Genomic DNA, 19,011 nt, shown 5'->3' on the forward strand with positions numbered 1-19,011 from the left:
CCTGGTTCTCACTACACTGCCTGAGATTATGCTTCACTCCAAAATCCCCTCATCCCCGTCACAAGGTAGGAGAATCCAAGACCTGGGGGCCTAATCAGGATGAAGAGTGAGGAACAGGCCAGGGGAACAGTTTGAGGTTCAGCGCAAATATGGACACAATAATGGTGTACCTCTGATGAGTCTTCAACTCCATGGCTCAGTGTAGGGGTAACTGCCCTTCCACACATAGAGGGAGGTGGTTTGTCCCTTGAAGCTGGGACAAACTGTGTGTCTGCTCCATCTCTGTCCACAGTGCCTCCCATGTGGTGGGTGTTGGACAAACCAGGTGCCATCCACAGGCAGCAGAGACTCATAAAAAGTTGTATGGAGAAATGTCACAAGGAGTTCTAGGTGGATTGAAGGTATTTGAGGGAAGGCGTTCCCGGCCAGGGAAACTCTATAAGGAAAGCCCTGAGATAAAAAAGAGCTTTGCCTCTTCAGAACATCTGAACATGACAGAAAGTAGAGCCAGGACAGACAGACTCGGTAAGCTGAGACAGAGGAGCCAAACTTCTATTGATAATCACAAGGTTATGTTTGATTTGAAGTGTCATACTCAGCCATTAAAAGAATCTTGGGAGAGTAATAGGGTCGCACTGCGTTTTGCGTGACATTATTAATGACTTCAATCATGAAAACAAAACATAGGGTGGGATTTTCTACTTGTGGCCTCATGTGGATGTTTAAAAGTGGTACAAAGTTTGGAGAACTTTGGACTTCAGATTTGGAGGTTAAAGATGTGAAACCCATAACTTCCTCGAGGGTTTACAGAAGGCCAGTAAGTTGGCTCATCAGCTAACAGCACAGGCCAGCCGAGCCCAGAACCCAAGTAAAGGTAAAAGGACAAAACCAATTCTACAAAGTTGTCCTCTGACCACCGCACGCATACTTTGACATGCTCTCTCCTCTCCCTCCGCCATCTATACATTATATACCCATGTTAATAAGTAAAACTTGAATGAGTTCATTTTAAAACTTAAAGCCTCCAAATGATGGGGCATGTCAATTCTATAAATAGTAATTGTGTGTTAACACGAAGCTAGAGTTCAGTAGTGTTTGCTCTTATTCCATTTTTACTGTTTAAGCCTTGTTTCCTTCCCACATGTTATTTGTTATAGCACAGTTCCCCAAATACAAATAAATAACTGAAATGAAGAAATCATGAGAAAGGAAGTTTTAGGCCCATCGGAATGTGTCATCTTTAAGCAGAGAATAGAAGAACTCCTCTTGAGTTCTTTATTGTCAAGTTGGAGGCCTTGACCTTGATTTTCTGATGTAGGCCATCTTGTCTCAGCTCATGGTACAGACAGATAATTAGTGTACTGTTTTATTCATTTAAAATGTCCCTGGCTATATGATACAAGTCGAAAGATGTGACATTTGATTTCTAGTTCAACCTTCACCTGACTGGGGACATCCACGCCATCACTGCCGCTAATAACTTACTGGCTGCTGCCATCGACACGAGAATTTTCCATGAGAGCACTCAGACAGACAAGGTAAGGAGGGGCCCTTGTTAGCCATCTGAGGATATTTCCCTGGACTCTGTGAGAGATTCTTAGAGCCCATCTGCTCTCTAAAATTGTATTAAAAATTTGCTGAATTTTACCCATATCCTGACTTCCAGAGGAGGACAGCTACACTTTAATCAGATTCTCAGACTTATGATTGTTGCAGAACAATGGGAGAACTGTGACGTACTGACTAAGACATTATTCGAGATGAGTCTTTTCAGTCTCAAAGATCAGTGGCACAAGTGTTTGGTTTTACTGTGGTCATAAATACTTAGGTCCATTCTAAAGGAAATTGAACTTGGGTTTGTTTGTTTGTTTGTTTGTTTGTTTGGGAAGCAGTTGGGGCTTCCAGTAGGGGGACTTGAACCCAGAGATTTGTGCATGCTATGCAAGAGCTGTGGCATTAAATTGCCAGCCATCTGTAATAGTGAACTCACAGTCAGAAAACATGAGCCAGATTCTAGCTTCACATGCATGATATCCAGGAGCCAGCTCACACGAAAGTGACAGGATTCTAGGTTATTAATTCTTTACAGGCATCGGTCATAGATGAGAGAGGTACTTCCTGATGATCTGCAATAAAGGGCCTGACTTTTTCTATTACAATACCAATATTTATCTTTCATACAGATTTCAGATAACTATTTGATAGGTTGTAAGCCCACAGATCAAATAGACTTGCACGAAGTGGTTGTAACGTGAATCATTCCCACTAAGATTTATTAAAATGACAGAATTTAAGTCTAGGCTGTTTATATTAGCCTTATATACTAATAGAGCCAATTTGGTTATAAATGTAATGAATGATCCATTTATATGTAAAGAACATGTGCAGTTATCCAAGTTCATGGCTGAGCCTAAAGTTCTGGTGGATGGGTTTTTCCCCCTTAGGCTCTATACAATCGACTGGTTCCCTTAGTGAATGGTGTCAGAAAATTTTCAGAAATTCAACTTTCTCGGCTGAAGGTAAGGTTCCACTTAATAGTGCTTTTATTTTATTGTTTTTAAGAAGAGAACATTCTAGAAACTTGACTTGATCTGGATTTTCATATACTCCTTTGGTTATTAAACTCTAACTGGTTCTCAACCATCCTAATACCACAACTCTTTATAGTTCCTCCTGTTGTGACTCCCAACTATAAAATTAACTCATTTGCTACTTTGTAACTTTGCTACTGTCGTGAATCACAATGTAAATATTGGCTATGCAGGATATCTGATATGGGATCCTCCCCGACACAGGGTCAGGACCCACAGGTTGAGAACCTCTGTGTATTATTAACTCAGACTATCATGGTGAGATCCATAGATAAGTCCCTACACCAAAGTGCCAAGGAAGCAATTACGATCATGTGGTTAAACAGTTGTTTATGTTTTGTTTTACTTATTTTGTGTGTATGTGTAGAGGTCAGAGGACAGCTTACAGAAGTCAAGTATTTCCTTCCTCCAGGCCTTGAACTTGAGTTGTTGGATTTGGCAACAAGTACCTTTGCCAGCTAATCCACATTCCCATACTCCCACCCCAAAGAGTCCACTTTCTTAGGGCTTCATTTCCTGATGAGTGAGGTGGGAAGGCTGCTTTGCTAACAGTCTACAAGCACCCTTGTTAACCGACACACCTGTTCTTGCGTAGCCTTCCGTCTCCCTCTGAACACAAACGTTTTCCTGTTTGTAAAAGTTCTAAAGCAGAGGTTTTCAATCTGTGGGTCTTGACCCCTTTGGGGATCATGTATCAGGTATCCTGTATCTCAGATGCTTACATTACAGTTCATAACAGTAGCAGAATTATAGTCACGAAGCAGCAACAAAAATGATTTTATGAAGGGGGCGTCACCACAGCATGAGGAACAGTGTTAAAGAGTGCAGCATTCGGGAGGTTGAGACCCACTGCTCTAAAGAAAGATGGGACAACTTTGGGTCGCCATTTCTCTTGGGGTTTTTTGTTTGCTTGCTTGCTTTTATTTTCCTTCCTGGGCAATTGATACCACCCTAAGTTGAAAAGGCCATTTTATCTTAATTCTTCCCCTGTGCTTTCTGGTGCTATTCACTGCTTCTGTCCTATTTCATTATTTCTTTTCAAAAGATAACTGGGGTGGGGGAGGAGCCATCTTTATGGTATAATTTATAACCATTGGTTGTAAATATTAAAATATACATATTAATATATGTATTCTAAGTACATGTATTCTAAGTATATTAAATATATTAAATATATTCTAAGTACTTCTTAGAATATTTTCTTTACAGAATTTAATTGATTAAATCTTTGTGTCTTGTTTGTTTGTTGGTTGGTTGGTTGGTTGGTTGGTTGGTTGGTTGGTTGGAGGGATTTCATGTAGCCTTGATCCTCCTGCCTCTGCCTCCCAAGTGCTGGGATTGCATGACTGCATCGCCAACCCCAGCTTAATTTTTTAATTCATTTTTTCCAAGTAGAATGTATTCCTTTGGAACTTAGTATACTACTAAGTATAACCGAATATACCACTTCACTTGTTATCCACATGAAAAGGCTGATGGATAACATTTTTCTGGGTGACAGAGGGTTTAGCACCTCTGAGCTTAGTATGCAGGGCCACCAATTGGTAACACGAGCCACCCGGCACCAGGCCCACGTGTTCATTGCTTGCTCCTGACTGGACCCCATTTTCAGATGGGGTTTTAGGGCATTCACAGATCCCTGCTGTCTTCTGCTTGTAGAAGGCATTTGCTAACATAATTTCACTTAAGTCACAGTTCTGTGTTTTCAGGACCTTCCCTAATTATGGAGATAATTTTGTTCAGGTCTGTCTTCCTGTTTTTTCCTGTTCTTATGACATGTCTCCCCAATTACTAGAAACTGGGGATACATAAGACTGATCCCACCGCTCTGACAGAAGAGGAAGTGAGGAAGTTCACCCGCCTCAACATTGACCCCTCTACCATCACATGGCAGAGAGGTAGGTACTGGGGAGATGGGGAGTGGGGGCATTCAGATAATGAATGGATTTGAGCCCTATCTCTTAAAATACAAGTCCATCATCAACACTCAGTCTTCAATTAATAAAAACTCCAATCCTTGCAGCTGCCTCTCCTGGCTTCAGAACCTTACCATCTGGTTTCATTACTCTTTCTTTCCACTGCCTTTCTCTGGGCGAAGTCCCATTCCCTCTATCCTCTTTCAAATGGCTGAGGATGGGCTGCGGGGAGCTCAGTGAGGGGTTCTCATCTGGCACATGCAAGGCTAAACACCACAAAGCAACACTGCCTTTGTCCAACTGTGTAGGAAAATTCTCTCTCCCTTCCTCTTTCCATTTTTAAGACAAGATCGCTTCTTATCACAGTGAGTTCTCTTCCCCCAAGTCTGGTTTTTTTTTTCTCTACTTTTTTTTTTTTTGAGCTGGGGACCAAACCCAGGGCCTTGCGCTTCCTAGGCAAGCACTCTACCACTGAGCTAAATCCCCAACCCCTTTTCTCTACTTTTTAAAAAGAATATTTTAAATTATATATTATTCCTTTATTTACTTGTTACATTCAGGATCTCAATGTGGGAGGAGAATTGGGAATAAAGTCTACATTCTTTTTTCTTCATTTTTTTTATCATATGTTTTGCCTACATGTATGTGTATGCACCTTATATGTTCAGTGCCCATGAACACCAGAAGAGGACATCAGATTTCCTGAGACTGGAGTTAAAGGTGGTTGTAAGCTACCATGTGGGTGCTGGGAACTGAGCCTGGGTCTTCTGCAAGAGCAGTAAGCACTCTTAACTGCTGTGTGACCCCTCTTTCTAATTTTTGGTTTTTTGGTTCTTGATTTTGGTTTTTTGGGAGGTGTGTGTGTGTGTGTGTGTGTGTGTGTGTGTGTGTGCACGCGCGCGAGCACACATGGAGGCCAACAGTTGACATCCGACGTCTTTCTGAACCTACAGTTAAATTGAATGGCCAGAAAGCCCAACTGTTCCTTCTTTCCCTTCTTACCTAGTGCTGGGACATTGCTGGTTTTGGTTGGGTGCTGGGGATCAAATTCTGGTTCTCATGGTATGAGGGGCACTTTATCAACTGAGCCATTTCCCCGGTCCCTTTAGGTTTGAGACAAGTTCTTGAGATATAGCTCTGGCTGGTTTAGAACTCTTATGTAGACGAAGCTGGCCTTGGGTTTGCCTCAATCCGTCTTCCTCTGCCCTCCAAGATATCTACCACTGCACTGACTGGTTTTGTGTGTTACCTTGACACGAGCTAAAGTTATCACAGAGGTGATAAAGGAGCCTCAGTTGAGGAAATATCTCCATGAGACCCAGCCGTAAGGGATTTTCTCAACTAGTGATCAAGATGGGAGGACCCAGCCCATTGTGGGTGGTGCTATTCCTGGGCTTGGGTTCTATAAGAAAGCAAGCTGAGCAAGCCAGGGGAAGCAAGTCAGTAAGAAACACCCCTCCATGGCCTCTGCATCAGCTCCTGCTTCCTGACCTGCTTGAGTTCCAGTCCTGACTTCCTTTGGTGATGAACAGCAATGTGGAAGTGTAAGCTGAATAACCCTTTCCTCCCCAACTTGCTTCTTGGTCATAATGTTTGTGCAGGAATAGAAACCCTGACTAAGACACTCACTGTGCCTGACTGTCTCTCTACTCGTTTCCCAGGAGCTCTGAGCTCTCTAGTCCTCATGTACAGTGCTGGCTTTTTCTCCACATCTGGCAAGTGTCTCCAGCTGGACCCTCCCTGGGTGTGTATCACTATGGCAGTCACACTACAGAGAGCGGCTCAGTGCTCTCTCCAGACTTCCCTGCCTCTCTCTCAGTACTGATATCCCTTCCTTTCCAACACTGTCATTAAGTCACTTCAATGGAACGTGGGCAAAGGATCAACCATGGAATTTGGCTTAGAGAATGGCCCCACCACCCTGCTTAGCTCTGTGGCCTTGAATAGGTGTCGGTGGTCTGTGTTCATGGAGTTGATGGTGTCTGTACTTTACAGGAGTGTGGCAGTCATACCTATGGGATACAGAAATGATGGATGACATATATTCAGATCTATCCCCCGTTCTCCCACTTCTAGCCTCTTTCAGAATATATTTAACCAATGCCTGAATTAGCACATTCTCCTGTTCCCATGTCCGTTCCTTAATTCAGTAGGTTCCTAATACAGAGATCCTGGCTTATTGCTTCCTCAGTCAGCAGCCTCAGGAGCCCCCATCCTAGGCCTAGAATCGCCTGTAGGCAATTTGCCTTTCACAACTACTGGTGCCTAGTTTCTGTCTTCTGCCCACCAGGGGGCCTGCTTCATCCTTTGCCAGCCCTTTCTTGGCCATGGCCAAACCTAGCCTATCTCCTTCCCAGGCCAGTCTTCCTCCCAGGTTTAGCCATCATCCCACACTTCCTGAGCTTTTCCCCCAATACCCTATTCAGCCAAGCCAATAGCTGAGCCAAGAACTGAGTGTCTCCCAGCAGCAGACCTTGCAGCCAAGAGACAAACACCAAGCTACTTCAGACAAACCACTTCCTATGTTTCCCCATCTAGATAGAGTAGCCCTTATCCAAAGCACCCAAGACGAGCAGTGTTTCAAACTTCAGAAGTTTGGTGGTTTGGGCAGATAGCACAGTAATGACAGCCAAGTCTGAACACAAAGTTCATTGTTATATTTACATCTTCCACAGGTAGCCTGAAGGATATGCTATATAGATTATTTAAACAACTTCGTGCATGGAGCTGTTTCAGGATGTGGGATTTTTTTTCCCACTAGCAGTATTGTGTTAACACCCATAAAGTTTTGGATTTTGGACGCAGAACCTGTAGTAATACCAGCCACCCTTCGGGGAGGCTCCACTGAAATGTGAACACGCGCACTCAGACGTGCCTCCCCCGATCCTTAGAGCATAGCAGCTGTGTTATGTTATTTCTCTGCAGCCTTTGTCTCCTCCTGAGATTGAGTTAAAATTTCCTTGAGTGCTCTTGCAAGGATCCATTTTATTATTTTAAAACACAGAATACTGTTGTAAAGATCTTCATCAAAGTGCAACTTTTCACAACGCTAATAACTGCTAATCATAGTTTTTGGATCATCTGATTTTTCTGTTCAGCTCTATTACCATTTGTGTGTGTGCAGATTTTATTTCCTGCCCAATTCAATTATATCCTAAGGACGTTCTCCTTGGTTAGCTCTTTCTTAGGTTATTTTTTTTCACTTATTTATTATTTTTCATGGAACTAGAGATTAAACCACAGCCTTTGGCAGGCAAAACACGGGTGCTTCACCTTTAAGCTATATCCCCAGCATTTGAAGTAGTCATTTTAAGTGACTCTAGAATATTCCTTTGCAGGTGAGCCATGACTTGTATATTCCACAAGTCTAAATTAGACCAACATTCTGTTTAACAGCTGGCATGAATATTTTCTTTTCTTTTCTTTTTTTTTTTTTTTTTTTTTTTGGGTTCTTTTTTTCAGAGCGGGGGACCAAACCCAGGGCCTTGCGCTTCCTAGGCAAGCGCTCTACCACTGAGCTAAATCCCCAACCCGAATATTTTCTTTTCTAAGTGTATTTTTCTTTTAACCATAAAGATCCCGTTATTAGAATACCGTTGTTTGCAAAATGCGTAGTCAGCCTTTCAAGGCCCCTCTCAGCTCATGTTACTTTGTAAATTGGTCTAAGGGGCCTTTTTGGTCAAAAGAAAAATTAGGCATCGGAGATGAGTATATTTTCAACCATACTGAAAGAGAAACTTTCAGACCAACCGGCATCCTTGCACCTCCGCTCTTGGGCCCCATCCTCCAAAATCATGGCATATCACCTCTTCAGGGAGGGCCAACGTGCAGTTGGAACCTGTGTGCAAAGACAGGAGGGACTGGAATGCTCTGCGGTTACAAATCAACTTTAACGGATGTGACAGCTTCAAAAAGTTATCCCAGAAAAATAACAGACTTACATTACTGTTTGGGATGTTAGAGGAAAGCAAGCTTTATTGCTGAGGACAAGCCACCTGGGCCAGAGGAATTCGGGCTGAAATTTGATAGTAGTTTTGTTCTGATGAATGGGTTGGTATGAAGGGAGTGCCTGTATGGGCAGCATTTTCTGGCTTTGACTGAGAACTAGTATAGCCTAGACAATGAGTGCAGCTTACCATACTCATTCCAGAAACAGGTCACAGGCAGTGGGGAAGAATATCTACAGGAATGTATTGTCCCCTAATGGATAAGAAATAGGCTTTACAATATTGGACACCTCAAAACCCCAGTCGTTTAGGGAGCCCAACTTCCCAGAAACTTATAGACCTGCCTTCTCCCACACATGTCCATCTCTTTGTCACAGGCTAAAGGCCCACTATCCCTGTTCATTGCCAGTCCCTAGTCTCTGCTTTTCAACACTAAACCCACGCCACTCTGAGAAAGGGATGCCATGACTTCTACAGAAGGCAAATGGTGGGCCTGTCCTGGTATGGCACCAGGACCTGTGCTCTAGCTCTTGGCTGGTGCACTATCAATCAATACCATGGGCTAAAGGAACTACTTAGAACAAGTTACAAATAAACCAGTCCACCCCTAAGTTCCCCTGCCTTCCTTCCATGCATGCGCGCTGGTGCTTTCTCCATGTCCTCTGAGGACATGGAGAGTCAAAGACTGGCCCCTTGGGTACCTTCATGATCCTGCCCAACCAGTACAGGACTGAGCACAGAAACAGCCTTCAGTACCTGCTGCTCCAGGGAGGGATGAATCGGGAGTGTAGTTCTACCACTTAGATACCAGCTGTGTGTGTTCCTGTTGCTTTCTTTGGGCTCTGGCCACATCTGTCTTGAAGAGTGGGTTGAAGTGTATGTCTCTTGTCAGTGTCACTGGTGCTGAATTCATATAGCTCTTTCCCTGTGTGTATATATCCTGGTAGATCACAATGTTCTACTGAGGCATTGAGAAAGACTCCAAATCCAAGTGACATCCCAAGTGCCATTTGGATGATGCTGTAGTTTGATCTTACCTTGTTTGCTTATCTTCCCTTTGTCAAACTAAAATTTGAATTGTCTGCGATAGACTTAAAATACATCTGATGGGGAGGTGACCTCAGTCAGTAGCCAAGGGTGTGTCTATACTACACAGCTCCAAAGGAGATGTTGTATTTCCTGTGGTGGAGTGCCTAGCATCTTAGAGTGAAGGTAGTAGATGTTGATACTATGGAGGTGCAGCCTGTTAATCTTGTAGGTGTTAGTCTATCTTGAAAAATGAGTTGGGGGCTCAGCAGTTATGAGCACTGTCTGCTCTTCCAGAGGACCCAGGTTCAATTCCTAGCACCCACAGGGCAGATCACAGCTGCTATACTTTAATGCAGTTCTTCCTGTTGTGGTGACCCTTGACCATAAAATTATTTTTGTTGCTACTTCATGACTGGAACTTTGCCACTGTTATGAATCACAATGTAAACATCTGATATTCAGGGTATCTGATATATGCGACCCCAGAGAGAATGAAAACCACATGTTGAGAAGCACTGCCCTAGACCTGTGACATAGTAACGCTCTTCTGCTGTTGGCCACGCTGCTCTGGATTTGCCTACTTTAGATCCCCCACGGAGGAAAAACCAAACAGCATTTGCCCTTGAAATCTGCATAACATTTCAGATGTGAAGCCTGTCTTTTATAGCTGTGTAATGTTACATTGTGCGTTAGTCCAGTCATCTATCTATGGGAACTTTGGTTCTTTCTACTTTCTGGCCATTGCAAATGGAGCTGCTGTATGCCTGAGTCTGCTTAGGTTTTTTGCCTAACACCTAAGAGTAGAATTACTGGGCCATTTGGCTTTCAAATGTATGAGAAACTGAACTGACTTCTCCACGTGACTTAGGTGTCATTGGAAAATACACTTTCAGAACTACTTGTCTCTAATCAACTGCCCTAATCAAAAGTACCTCAGCCCAGCCCATCCTCGCCTGATACACCATCATTAAGACACTTGTCACTGGCATGTGTTTTGATTCCTCCAGTGAAGTCAGACCTTAACTCTGGTTTTCTGCTCCTTCCTCAGCGTCTCCCAGCACGGCCTATCTGTATTTGTTGATTAAATAACTTGCCCGTTCTCTTTCAGTATTGGACACGAATGACCGATTTCTGAGAAAAATAACTATTGGGCAGGGAAGCACGGAGAAAGGATATTCCCGGCAGGTAGGTGGCGCCATATTCCCGGAAGCGTCTGCTCTTTCCTCCTCACCTTGATGTGCACAATCTTTGATTTTTGCTCTGGTCCCCGGCTTGCAATGCTGGTGGCACTCCCAGTCTCTCTGGGTGGGATTCCAGCTGCTCTGATGACCTAGGAGTCAGGAGTGCATCAGGATTGGTCTGGAAGTAACAGTATCAGGAGACAGGAAGGTCCCAGTGTCCTCTTCTCTGTGTTTCTGGCTATGTTTCTGGGTGGACTCATTCAGGGAAAGTCCTGTAATAAAAGAACTGTATAACAATGGAAAAGTGAAAGTCTCCAGTTTCATAAACACTTACTAGGTGTAATCACACAGAGAATTTTTCAAAGGATCACAGCTTATAACTCAAAAGCAGACGATGTGGGGGCAGGGGAGTTATGAGCTCTGCCTTCCCTTTAATAGGTCTGTCATGTGGGATAGTGGCACTTAGGAAATATAAATTCATTCCATGATTTTTTTTAGCCAGGCTCAAAAGCCCTCTAATTTCCCTTTTTTAATAGTAAACTCTTTCTTTGGAAAGTTTTTAATTTATGGCCTTTTCATTAAATTTTTATTAGTGGAAAAGGTTACTTTTATGATAATAGCCATTTCTCATACTAAATAGGTTTCGGGAACTTCTGCTCTACTTTGTATTAAACAGTAAATGTGGGGAGATTGCCACACAAGTGTGAAGGTCAGAATTTGGGTTCCCGCACCCATATTTATGTTGGATGGACATGGTGAACCACCTGTAACCCAAGTACTTAGGAGACAAAGATGAGATACTCTGGGCCAGCTAGCTATAGTTGATAAGCTCTGGGTTCAAGTGATGGAGCGTGATCAAGGGAGACTCTCCTTATTTAACCTCACACATATGTATGTACGCATGCATAACGCGCGCACACACACACAAACACACACACACACACACACACACACACACACACGAAAGGAAGCTGACTTGTCTGACATTGTGTCCTCACATATATGAGAGAGAGAGCCTCAAGCTAGCCATCACCTCACATCTAAAGAAATAGACAGAATAAAGACAGACCAGGCCCAGGAAGAGGAGCTCATGTACCCAAGGAAACAAAATATGAGACCAATGGACAGAGACTGAATAGAGGGTGAATTCTCAAAGGAGTTAAAGAGCTGTAGAGCCCGAGGAGACTTCACTGGTGCTTCAAAAACTGTGTTAAGATCTAAGAACTTATACCATAGGATCATAGGGTTAAGTACACTAGAGAGGTACTTCTAGCCGAAGAAATCTTTAGAAGTGATTCTTAGAGGGAAAACTATACGAAATTTTGAGAAACATAAAGCACATATCTGAAAATCTTGAAGGCTGTAGGTCTGATTTCCAAACATTCCCACCCCTTCGTTACAAAGGTTCTAGCAGGACGTGACAGCACAGGACTATAATGCCAGTACTCGGGAGGCTAAGATAGGAGTGGTGCAAGTTTGAGGCCAGCATTGGCTACATAGTAAGACCCTATCTCAAAAATAGTCTGATGGACCAGGAAAGTGGCTCAGTGAGTAAAGTGCTTGTTATATATTTAATCATGAGGGCCTGAGTTCAGGCTCCCAGTACCCATGTAAGGAAAGTCAGGGGAGAGGACATGAACCTGTAATCCCAGCATTGGGGAGGCAGAGGCAGAGGAATCCTTGAGAACTGCTGTACAACAAGTGTAGACTACTCATGGGTAAAAAACAATTGAAGAAGACACTGATGCCAGCCACTGGTGTATGCACATGTACATGCATACACAACCACACACACACACACACACACACACACACACACACACACACAAGCAAAAAGGTTTGGGTCAGAGAACTGAACCTCAGAACAGAAAGGGCACTCTATTCAAAGAACTAATGAGAAGGGATCTTCTCAGTCTGAGGAAAGCAGCATTTTCATTTTAAAAACAAATAGAAAACAGAAAGTGGGGAGGAAACATCAGGCTGAAATTTCAGAACATGAAGAAGAAACTCCTAAGTGCTGCCAGTGAGAAAATGTCCTGATGACTCACAAAGGAATAAAAAAATTCTCAATCAACAGCACCAACTGCCAGGTGGCCTTGGGGAAATTCATTCAGCATCCTGCAGGAGATGGATAATGGAAGCTTCGGCAGGAAGAGGAAACAGCAGCGCTGATATGGAAGACATGGAGAACTTCAGAGAATAGGGGACACTCCTCCTGGACCAAGACGGCCATTGACGGTCACTATAGAGAGGGGCTGTTGCTGACAAAAGGCAGAGACTATGCAGGAAACATCACTTTTGATGTGTCTAAACATTGAGCATAAAACAAACATTAAGGCTAGTGGTCATCTGGGACATGTGGCAGTTATTGTACCTAAAATAAGGACATTCAACAAGTAATACTCAGACAGGGCTCGTCCCCTGGCCATCTTATATCACACCAAAGGGTCCTATCCCCAAACTCGCCTCTCTTCCCCAACTAAGTCCTGCACCTGAATCCCTTCCTATCATGCTGGATTTTGTCCCCTCCTTAAAGCAGAGTTTTGGGTTCTGTATTCTATACTTACGGCAAACATTTGACACAGTAGGTGGTTGGTGTCAGTAGATTGTTGAACAAATAAAACAAATGACAGTTGACAGATATGAAAATAAAATAACACTGTAAAATGGTATCTATATTGCTACAAAGTAAGACAGTCGTGGGAGCTACCTGTGGTGCGTGCCTGTAATCCCAGCATTAGGCGGCAGAAGCAGATGGATCCCTGTGTTTGAGGACAGCCTAGTATACATAGTACAAGTTGAGATTACTTTGCCAGGCTGCTTATATTTTGTATTGCGTAAAGTAATGAAGTGTTATATTAGGGTGTTGGTTGCTTGGTATGGCCCTTAGGCCCTGTAGATCAGCGTCCTACATTAATAAAGGTAGAACTATATGTCACTGGTTTTATAGGCTACATCAGCTCATATAGATATGTCAACCAACTCATCATTTCTCTTAAGGACATGTGGGCTATTCACAGTGGTTGTCTCTCCTAAATAAATAGGCCATACCAAGCATGTTTGTGTTCAGATGTGTACTTTTCTGGTATGATTTTGAAGGTAGATTTCCACGGATGTAATTGTAGAGTTGGTGTACAAACCGTGTGGATTTCTACATTGCTTTCCAGAAATGTTAAGTCCACTCACAGAACTAGCAGTGTTGTCCACTGTCCTTTGTGTTTAAACATGTGGCTAATTGAGAAACAGTATGAACCTCATCCATTTATCCATTGTCAGTAGGTAGCTCAGGATAGCCCCAAATTCATGATCCTCCTGCCTCAGCCTCCCAAATGCTGGAGTTAGAAGAATCCACCGTGAGGCTGGCTTATAGTTTTAGAAATAAAGTAATTCCAAGTGAAGTACTTCTACACACATTGTAAATTCTACAAGATGCTTTCTACATAGCTCAAAATGCAAAAATATTTCCAGGCTCAGGTTATGCAGAGAAAACTGTACAATTTTTGTCATTTTTTTCATGTGATATTTACAGTGCTATTGGAACCTAGAATTCACGCAGTGAAAAATCACTTATGTTTTACATTGAGAGTATAATCATTTAATATAGCTGTATTTAACTTTCAGGCAATATTTTTTTCAGTAAATCAATAGTTAATACAATCTCAATCAGGAAGGAGCCAGCAAGCTCCTTCCTTCCTTCCTTCATTTCCTCATCTGTCAGTGATAGAAGTGAGTAATAAAATGTCTTATGAGGTGATCCCACATGGGTAGAGCCATTCTGTGTCTGTGTATCTGTGTGTGCGTGTGCATGCATGTGTGTGCGTGTGTGTGTGTGTGTGTGTGTGTGCGTGTGTGTGTGTGTGTGTGTGTGTGTTTGAGCCTGTCTGACTCACACTCCCCATGGGATCTGGAGAATTAAGCTAGAGCTTAAGGAAGTGGCTCTGTGCAGAAGTCCCCCAGTGTCTGGATTGCAAGCAGAAAGAAGTACTCATTCCTTGTCTCCACTCTTTGTTCCCATTGGACTCCGTACAACCTGCTGTTGAGCCAAGAGGAGGGAAGAAGAAGCCCTGGGAAGTTTTTGAAGAAAGTTAGAGCTCTCTGGCTGCCATTGCCAGATATGATGTGGCCATATCGTCAGAGAGCAGAACACAGAATGGTTCCTTGCCCTTCCTTAGCTGCTAGGCCAAACCTATGCTGAAATTTAACTGTTTGAGAAATGGGCCTCATGCACAGGAACTGTTATCCAACTCTCTTCTCATCCCTCATGGACACGTTTGCTTGTAATTACATATCAATGGGCCTGCTGCTGTGTGGTAGAATGCTCTAGTGGACATAAGATCCTGGGTTTAATTCCTATCTCAACAAAAAGAAGAGAAACAAGATCAGCAGAGTGGAGGGGAACAGAATGACAGACTGACTGCTGTGAATAGAGGTAACTATTAGGTCACTGACTAGTTCATTCAGGGTAGACCAGAAACCCCCTGGGTATTACAGACTGATGTCCCTGCTGGGCATCCAGAAGCAATCTTTCTGTGGTCCCCACCTTTGTGGCCAGACATTCTAGTGATAAAGCTCAGAAGACAGATAGTGACAATAATACTTTTAGGGATGAGAAGGAACCAAACCTGGGGCTTCATATGTCCCAGGTAAGAACTCCACCATTGAGCTGCACCCCTGTCCTCATAAGTACTCAACTGTTAGACCGAAGCAGACTGCAGTTATGTGTTCCACTGAGCAGCAGGTTTCATGGGCCTGACCCGGGTGACTCCTACTCAGCAGCAGACAATGTGAGCAGTCTACAGAGGCCACATGCTGTGCACTCTAGGAAAACCGCTATGAGTGTGAGCTGTTCCACAAGGGATAGGCCCCAGCTATGATTGCTAAAACCCTGCTCCTTGTGGAAGTGTCTAGCCAATGTCATGCCTCAGCTGACCATAGGATCTGCTTTGTGGTCTACAGGCACAGTTTGACATTGCAGTGGCCAGCGAGATCATGGCCGTGCTGGCCTTGACTGATAGCCTCGCAGACATGAAAGAGCGGCTAGGAAGAATGGTGGTGGCCAGTGACAAAGATGGGCAGCCTGTGACAGCTGAGGACTTGGTGAGTATCGCTGGTAAGCCCTGGGGAGCTTGCAGTCCATCAGGAGAATTAAGAGCCCGTGTAGAGTGGGGATTCTGGAAAGTTCTTCACTGCCCATTAACCTCTTCACAAGCCTTGTTGCTTCTTAATGTCTCCATTTGTATCAATAGGAGGTCTGAACCTAGCTGGGACCAGAACACACAAAATGTATTTTATAAGCATTTCATTCTCACCTGTCGTGATGCCTGGTTTGCCTTGACCAGTCTGGGTGGGGCAGACATTGGCAAAGATAGCATTCCCAGGGGCAGGGCCACCTAGAAACAGGATGGGGGAAGGGGACAAATCAGTCATGGCCCCAGTTCTGCTGATTTATGTATCTTTTTCTCACCTGTAGGGGGTGACAGGTGCTCTGACAGTTTTAATGAAAGACGCCATCAAGCCAAATCTAATGCAGACCCTGGAAGTAAGGAGTTTCCCTTTTTTTTTTGTTTATTTATTTTTATTGATTTATTAATGTGTATTGTTAGGACAGGGGTGCCACATGTACATATATGCATGCTGGGGAAGCCAGAGGCCAACCTCTGATATTATTCCGTGATTTTTGAGTCAGACTCTTTTCACTGGCCTGGAACTCACTGGCCGGCCAGCACCACAGTCTCCCAATCTCTCCCTCTCCAACACTGGGCTCTTTCTCTCTCTCTCTCTCTCTCTCTCTCTCTCTCTCTCTCTCTCTCTCTCTCTCTCTCTGTCCCTCCCTCCCTACCTCTCACCCCCCTCTCAAACTTCCATTGTTCAAACTCAAATCGTTCAGGGCAGGGACCCTGTTGACTGAAGAATCTGACCAGCCCTGATTTTTTTTTTTTAAATGATTGTTTATAGCGTAGCATTTGCCTTCATTAGACTGATGTTAGATTATAAGGCAGTATGAACTTTCCCAGCCAAGGAGAGTCTAGGAGGATGTCATTATAACTTCTTGGTCTTCTGTAAATACATACATACATACATACATACATACATACATACATACATACATACAAAGTTAAAAGTAAATTCGTCCATTCTTAGGTGTGACTTATATCTTGGCTTTGACTTACTGACTAGAAGTAGGAGCATAGAAATTAAATATCTGCCTAATACATCCACAGGCGGTACTGCCACATTGGCATGACTTTGCCTACTTCTTAAGCTACTTAATCTATCATGTTAATTATAAATTGTTTGCTTTGTAACTAAATTTTTTTACAGTAAATACTAAGAAATGATTTCTAAGATTTATTTATTTATTATACATAAGTATGCTGTAGCTGTCTTTAGACACACCAGAAGAGGGCATCAGATCTCATTACAGATGGTTGTGAGCCACCATGTGGTTGCTGGGATTTGAACTCAGGACCTCTGGAAGTACAATCAGTGCTCTTAACCGCTGAGCCATCTCTCCAGCCCAAGAAATGATTTCTAAGAACATGTTTTCACCTCACTTTTGTGGTGACACTAGTTTTGTAATCTTGTATACAAACAGTTAAATTTTGTCTTGGCCCCTTTGATTCAAATTGTTCTCTCTCTCTCTCTCTCTCTCTCTCTCTCTCTCTCTCTCTCTCTCACACACACACACACACACACACACGCGCGCGTGCGCGCGCGCGCACACACACACACTCTCACTCTCACTCTCTCACGTGTGCGCACGTGCACACACACACACATTACAATCTAGTTTCTATGTTCTGGTCTTATTCATTTGACCTAGCTGTTGTCCAGTCCTTTTCTTAGCTATCAGTTTCTAAGATTTGGACTAAAAGATGTCTAAGTTGGGAGGGAGTATCTGGATGATGTTGAACAAAGAGACATGTATTAGGCTTGTGAGGTGGCTCAGAACAGCACAGAGCATGATCTGTGTGTTCATAGACTACCTGGCAAAGATGTGAGAAAGGCTGGGGAACATTGGAAAATACTGCTCCAGGCAAGGAGACTAAACCCAGAGGGACCCACAGCCATGGCTCTCGACCTTTCTAATACAATTCCTCACACAGTGGTGACTCCAACCATAAAATAATTGTCATTGCTACCTTATAACTTCAATCGATCCCTGAAAAAGTGTTGTTCAACAACCTTTAGGGTTGGGACCCTCAGATTGAGAACTACAGGCCTAGGGTGAAACGAAAGTTACCAGCCAATGTGGCAGGCCTGTGAACCTGAGCTGGTGCTGACAAGTTGTGAGATGATTAGAAGGCATCCCTGGGCTTGGAGACAAGGGCCAGACTCCCATTCAACAGATGACTGTAGCCCCAGTTGAACAAGGAAGAGTCCTGAAAGTACCAGGCCTGCCCCCCAACTCTTCTATACATATACACTCCACTCTGCCCCAACCCTGTCACCATAGCCTGAACTCTTTCTCATGAGCACACAGATGTGCTTTAGTATGTTGTCTTTAGTCTTAGCAATCTCTGGATCTGGGGATATGCACCCGTGATCCCAGTACTTGAGAGGCAGAGGCAGGAGGATAAGAAAATTGAGATCAGGGACTGGAGAGATGGCTCAACAGTTAAGAACACTGGCTGCTCTTCCAGAGGTCCTGAGTTCAATTCCTAGCAACCGCATGGTGGCTCACAACCATCTGTAATGAGATCTAATGTCCTCTTCTGGTGTGTCTGAAGACAGCTACAGTGTACTTACATATAATAAATAAATCAGAAAGAAAGAAAGAAAGAAAGAAAGAAAGAAAGAAAGAAAGAAAGAAAGAAAGAAAGAAAGAAAGAAAGAAAGAAAGAGAAAATTGAGGTCAGTGTAGACTGCACAAAGAACTCCAAGTCAATCTGTTGGTTGCTGTTTTGTCCTAACAACACACTGTCCTTTGCCTTACAGAAGCCTTGCAGTTTTATGAGATCCTATTTGTCAATTCTTGATCTTAGAGCATAAGCCATTGGTGTTTTGTTCAGGAAATTTTCTGCCATGCCCATGTGTTCGAGATTCTCCCCCACTTTCTCCTGTATTAGTTTGAGTGTATCTGGTTTGATGTGGAGGTCCTTGGTTCACTTGGACTTAAGCTTTGTACAGGGTGATAAGAATGGATCGATTTGCATTCTTCTACATGCTGACCTCCAGTTGAACCAGCACCATTTATTGAAAATGCTGTCTTTTTCCCATTGGATGGTTTTAGATCCTTTGTCAAAGATAAAGTGACTATAGGTATATGGGTTCATTTCTGGTTCTTCAATTCTATTATACTCATCTACCTGCCTGTCTCCGTCCAATACCATATAGTTTTTATGAC

General features: G+C 43.3%; 1 protein-coding gene across 1 annotated transcript in view; it reads left to right on the forward strand.

The window, feature by feature from the left end:
* Mthfd1l (methylenetetrahydrofolate dehydrogenase (NADP+ dependent) 1-like) overlaps nt 1–19,011 on the forward strand; it is a 188,855-nt gene that overhangs the window by 66,499 nt on the left and 103,345 nt on the right. Inside the window, 6 exon segments of the mRNA NM_001108462.2 lie at nt 1,431–1,538; nt 2,445–2,519; nt 4,387–4,489; nt 10,592–10,668; nt 15,621–15,761; nt 16,135–16,203. Of these exon segments, the coding sequence (NP_001101932.2) occupies nt 1,431–1,538; nt 2,445–2,519; nt 4,387–4,489; nt 10,592–10,668; nt 15,621–15,761; nt 16,135–16,203 (573 nt within the window).

Source organism: Rattus norvegicus, chromosome 1, assembly GCF_021556685.1.
Source record: "Rattus norvegicus strain SHRSP/BbbUtx chromosome 1, alternate assembly SHRSP_T2T, whole genome shotgun sequence".
Classification (NCBI taxonomy): domain Eukaryota; kingdom Metazoa; phylum Chordata; class Mammalia; order Rodentia; family Muridae; genus Rattus; species Rattus norvegicus.